A 6,291-nucleotide genomic window follows, 5' to 3' on the forward strand; every position below is an offset into this window, starting at 1 on the left:
AATCCCATACTTCCTTCCACGAAAGGACTCCGAGATTCAAAATCTAAAATTCAAAACACCCCCTGTATGGATCATAGACCTCATTCAAATTTTAAAATTTAAATTTCCAATGCTCGACTGCAAATTTTGCCGAAAGCATCGCCAGAGAACTGTGCATAGATAAGCATACAAATTAAGATGTCAGAAAACACGAGAAAGAGCACGATTGGACCATTGATACCCCTAAAGCAATCTACAAATTGAGCTTCCATAGAGAGAAATAGAGAGAAGAGATGGGAAAGAACGGAAACCATCCATCATTCCTATTTTTTTGAACCAAATAGTGAATAGAGGCTGTCCATCCTTCTAACTCCATCCATGTTCTCTCTCGTAATTCCAACCAAACATAGAATAAGGTGGGATAATAAGACAGTCCTCAATTGCCTTGTTTTAGATTAATTTCTAAGGTGCATAAGAAATTTGCGATGTGCTTGATCGACAAGGAGGTAAGTGCCCTTAAATCCTCCTTTCTTCTCTGTAAAGGCATTATTATCTTATATATAGTTGTATCTTGTGAGATCTGATTATTACAATGACAATGCCCTTATAATTTTTATAGTAGAATTTATTATTACGGAATGAGTAAAACCATCATTTTTGCAACTAATATTTCAAGTGAGTTATGATTCTATCACTATAATAGTTGATGGTTGGTTGTGATTATGTTGGGTCAGTGATTGCATAAGATGAATTTGATAATTAGCCCCGTGAGACTGATGCCCAGTTGCAGGGCATAAGCAGGACAAATGATTACTGCCTAGCAGATAAACTAATTAGATGTGCTATAAATGTATCCTTCAATATGCCTTATTGCTCATCTATATCTCAAAAGTTCTCATCTGCATATGATAGATGTGCTATAAATTATCATTCTGCATAATACACAATCCTTAATGCCAAATCATCCCTATTTCCATTTAATGCATGGTTAATTGCTTATTTCTCATTAATAACTATAAGAAAGTTTTTACTTTGAAGGGTCTCATAATCTCCCAAATGTGTTCGCCATTCAACTATGAAACATTGCAAGCTACTATTTTTCACAAATGGATCAAAAAACATAAACTAAAAGCAGTCAAACAACCACTGCCACACCGGCAAGAACTACTTCGCTCTATTTGACTTATCTACAGGTTGCACTGGTTATCTCTTGTCATAAGTTAAGAGAATTGTTCATACTCATTGAAAGGGGAGCAACGTAGCATTCCTCGTTTAGCATTGTTATTTTAAATCGATTGATATTGAGATGGCTTTAACAGCTTTTGATGGAAGTAATCTCTAGCTCTTATATAAACAATTATTTTGCCAGCTACTTGCAAATCACCAATCTAACTCTTGATGCAGCAGATTTGAAAACTGCCGCAGAATGCTTTCCTTCTTGATTATCTCTTTCGTCCACAACAAATCTCTGTTAGATGGTTTTAATTGGCCTACTAGTCTTTTTTTCCCTTTTTCTTTTTGAGAGAAACTATGTATCGTATTATTAAATTAACCTCTCGTTTTAGGTCAAAATAATGAGAAAGTGTCTATCACATTTATTGTCTACCCTTGATTTACTTTTGCAGAATTTTAGATTAACGCATAGTTGTTTCTAATTTTCTTTAAAGCTTGCATTGTGTTTTGATTTAGTATTTGATTTCTAAAGAACCCGCAATAATCTTCCTGTATAAGAAGTAGGATAGAAACATAGGGAATTAAGAATGCAAGATTCACACAAAACATACCAAATTTGTCATGGGAAAAGATGCAAGATCCATAACAAGCATACCAAATTTCCGTGGGAAATGAACATGTCAATCTAAAAGGAACAAGTCTGCAGTCCTTATATTACATCAGAAATTATATATTAAAAAAAAAAAAAAGTCTGCAGTCCTTGCATGCTCCTCATTGATATCCTAGAGAACCTATCATAGATATCATCAATGTATCGGAAATAGGCAAACCTCAAGGATCTCTTAAAGAATAAAATACCAAAGAACCCCCAAAATCCAACCACAAATCCTGGTCCCATGGTAAGATACAACCATATTTTTTCATCACCATCATCATGAGTTGACAATGGAACATCGGATGCTTGGTCACTCGAACAATTTTTGGGCAGTGGAAATCCACAAAGTTCATCATTACCGCTATAGATTGATGGATCATCAAGTGTTTGTAGTTGATGGCCAGATGGTATCCGTCCCGACAAGTGGTTGTTTGATAGGTTGAAAGAATCCAAGAATGTCAGAGAAGAGATGCTTTGAGGAATTGTACCTGATAAGTGATTCCTGGACAAGTCGAGAACTTCTAGATTTTTCAAGTTACCGATCAACTTTGGAATGCTTCCATCCAAAAGATTCCTAGAGAGATTTAAAAAAATTAGCCCAGAAAGATTTGTTAGCTCTGTAGGGATCTGATGACAGAGATAATTGTCTGAAAGGTCGATTCCCACCATTAGTGAAAGCGTCTGTTGAAAAACATACTCTCTTCCTTTCCAGATTATGGAAATGCTCTCACTGTAGTGAAAGGAGTCATCCTGGCCAGAGACTGTACAGTAGTAATTACTGGAGCAACCTATCTGATCTGGATAAAGGGGCTTATAGGAAATATATTCACTTGCGAGGGTGAGGTAGGAAAGGGTTCCATGGGAGTTAGGTGAGGCAAGGTGGGAAATGGAATCCATTTTTTTTCCTTTTTCTTGAGAGCTAGCCACCATTGCGGTAAGATTGCCTAAACCCTGCGGGATACTTCCTGAGATATTATTGTGTGCAAGGTCTAAGAGCTGAAGTGAAGATAGATGTGATAACTGGGGAGGAATGCTACCATTTAACATATTCGAACTTAGACGGAGGATCGTCAATGATGAAAGCCCCTCTCCTATCCAACTTGGAATATTTCCATGAATCTTGTTCTCCCCGAGGTCTAAAACGACCAAAGATGTGCAGTTCTTCAATGAAGAAGGTATTTCTCCAATCAAACTATTATTGTTTAAGTGCAGTGATTGGAGCAAAGACAAGGAACCTATTGATCTCGGAATCAACCCAGAAAAATTGTTGTTTGCCAAATTCAAGGAAATAAGTGATGCAAGTCCCATTATTATATGAGGAATTGGTCCAGAGAGGTCATTTCTGCTTAAATCCAATACTACAAGACTTCTCAACTTACCAAGCTCGGTTGGTATTGGACCATTGAGTTTGTTTGCTGAGAAATCGAGAGAAGTAAGCTGGGCAGCATCACCTAACTCCAAAGGAATCGACCCTGATAATTGATTACTACTCAAGTTGAGCGCGTATAAGAGACTCAAATTCCCCAGTTGAGGTGGGATTGTGCTGGACAAAAAGTTGAAAGCTAAGCTCAGGCCTTGTAAGTTGGTCATGTTCCCGAATGCCGGTGGAATGTCACCAGAGATGTTGTTGCCATCCAAGTGCAAATAAATGAAATTCTTGCATTCCCCCAGTCTGGAGACAGCGTGCCCGTCAACTGATTGCCAGTGAGATCCAAAGAGGTTAGTTTAGGATGGATGCTGAAAGCTTGTGATATATCTCCAATGAAGTGGTTCCACTCCAACTCAACTTGGACCAGTTCCGAGCAGTTGCGCAACCAAGCCGGCAGGGGACCTGTGAAGTTGTTGCGATCCGCTATTAAGTACTGAAGAGCAAAGCCCTCGCATAAATTTGGAGGCAATTCCCCCGAGAAGCTATTGTTTGAAAATTCGACACGTTTCAAATGCCCATTTTGGCCGAGGTCTCGAGGGATGCGACCGCCGAGGTTGTTGGACGAGACCGAAATGAACTCAAGATTTGGAAGCTGAGCAATGGCATTCGGCAGCTCACCCTCCAATTGGTTGGTGCTGAGGTCAAGGCTAGTCAGTGCCATCTTGTTTCCGATCTCTGCTGGGATTGTGCCGTTCAAGTTGTTGGTGTAGAGGGCCAGGAAAGTGAGCTGTGTGAGGTTTCCTATTGTCTGAGGGATTGGACCTGATAGTTTGTTTGCCGATAGATCCAATTGCTGCAAGTCGGCCAGCCTCCCAATTTCTGGAGGGATTGGACCACCAAGTGAATTGTCCGATAGATCCAATTGCTGCAAGTCGGCCAGCCTCCCAATCTCTGGTGGGATTGGACCTGATAGGTTGTTGAAGGAGAGGAATAGGATTTGCAGCTTTGTGGCCGATCTAATCTCCGGTGGGATTTGCCAAGCGAGATTGTTGCGGGAGAGACGGAGATCGACCATCTTGGAGAGCTGACCGATCTCTGGCGGAATGGATTCATTGAAGTTGTTGCTGCTGAGGTCTAATGACGTGAGCTTGGAGAGAGCAGAGATGTTTGAAGGAATGGGGCCATAGAGGCGGTTGATACTCAGGTCGAGCTTGGTGAGGCCGGGCACAGAAGCAAAGTCTAATTCATAGAGGGTGCCGTTGAGGTTGGCATTGGGTAAGCTCAGCCGCACGATGCTGCCTGCGGAGTTGCAGCGGACACCAAACCATGTGCATGGGGTGGTAGAGTTGGCAAGGGACCATGAGCTCAGAGCATATGGCTGAGACAAGCTGGACTTCCATTTGAGAAGAGCTTGTGCTTCGCTCTGTGCTCCGGCGCCTTCGAAAAAGGAGATGGAGAAGAATATGAGGAGGGAGAGGAGGAAAGGTTGGATTTGGATTGTCTTCATGAGTAAGATGGAGGATTTCAGAGAGATTGATTTTGGCTCTGTTATCCTGTCTTCACGGCCAAATACAGTATTCGTTATAGATGGAACGAATGGAGGAAGGCTGGGGAGGAGACCCAGAGGGAGTCAAGGGAAGCTTGATTGAAGGGTTTGAAGAGTCAGGGATGTGGCTTTGATTGATTTGTGGTTGAAGGCAGAAGGAAGAAGGTTCCTCCTATTCTCATAGATAGTGATTGATCCCCCTCCAATTCGTTGGCGCTGTTGTGTAGGCTAGTCAATTCTGGTGAGAGTCGTGCATCGCTTCACACGGCATAGTGACTTCGTTTACCTGGTCACCGATGGGGCATGCTATTTTCCTGGTTCAATGACAACTTTGTTTGCAAGCTGGATTCTCCTGCTGAGAAATTTCATTGATGCTGCTTTCAAACTTTTTGATGGAGTAGAAATTTCGGTTTTATCAAAAAAAAAAAAAAAAAACAGGACCGAGGAGAAATTTAAGGAACTGAGCTATTCGTGTAGAAAATTTTGCTTTCCTGAAAATGGCGGAAACGGTGAAAAATTCTTCGTTGTTGGTGGTGGAAGAGATATCATAGAGAAGAATATGAAGGCCTAATAAAGAACTATCAAAGATCAAGCATCTAGCCTTACGCGATGTCCTTTTTGTTGTTGTTAAGTGATGACTTCTGTATTCCTTGGTGAGTCGGCATATCAGAAGCATGACACTTAAGGATGTTAATATTGTTGATATAATCCTGAATAGTTTGAACCCCTCATCTCATCTATTTTACACTACAGAAAAATATAATTAACCATACTAGCCTTTATGCAGGCTTTAATAGACTGATATTGACCTTAGCTTATTTCTCATATTCTCTATTACGTTTTGATGGGCATCCATCTCCGGGTTCATACTTGGAGAGTTGCACTCCACCACCTTTCTCAAAAGAACCAAAAACAAAATTCAGAAGATATTGCACAATGATTAGCTATTCAATTTGCAAAAACCTTTCTTTTTCTGGAAGATGTATCAAAAAGCTCTTGTATTCAACAAAATTTACGTGGCGTATTACCATCACAAACAGTTTCAATGTCGACACCAGAGTACTCTGTAATCGCATATAATACTTTCTTATGCTCTATGGCGGAAAGGATGGAATATAAAATGAGAAGAAACAAATCAAACGCCGAGAGGAATTCCTTAGCACGCCACCATGGTTGGAGTCCTGTTGTGTCTCCCCATCAACCCCCTCAAGAAGAGCTATAGGATTTTAATGGATGCAGTTAATCTCAACTCAAGCTCTGATATGCCAATCTGGAAATGGTCATGAGATCAAAAATACTCTGTTAACGAATGCCATGGAGGTATTGAATCTGTTTTTGGCAAACTTATTTGGCACCCCCACTTCCCACGTGCGTGAAGGTTTTTAATTGGATTGCATATCAAAATAAAATTTTGACTGCAGATAATCTCCGAAAGAAAAACATTCAGGTGCCTTTGATTTGTCCGCTTTGTAGCACCCAAGAAGAGACATGCAATCATATCACTACAACAAAATCTTTCATTAGCGGCATAATCATAGTGGCATTTGTTATTTTATGTACGTAAAAGTT

The 6,291-nt window shown here is 40.4% G+C and overlaps 1 protein-coding gene across 1 annotated transcript; it reads right to left on the reverse strand.

Annotated features, from left to right (window-relative positions):
• Positions 1-1,767: 1,767 nt before the first annotated feature.
• LOC140857083 (uncharacterized) lies at positions 1,768-4,863 on the reverse strand. The gene is given in 2 exon segments (XM_073255365.1): positions 1,768-3,474; positions 3,477-4,863. Coding segments are annotated over 2 exon segments (2,796 nt in total). The 5' UTR covers positions 4,684-4,863; the 3' UTR covers positions 1,768-1,885.
• Between the last annotated feature and the right edge of the window lie 1,428 nt (positions 4,864-6,291).

This window comes from Elaeis guineensis, chromosome 4 (assembly GCF_000442705.2).
Source record: "Elaeis guineensis isolate ETL-2024a chromosome 4, EG11, whole genome shotgun sequence".
NCBI lineage: Eukaryota > Viridiplantae > Streptophyta > Magnoliopsida > Arecales > Arecaceae > Elaeis > Elaeis guineensis.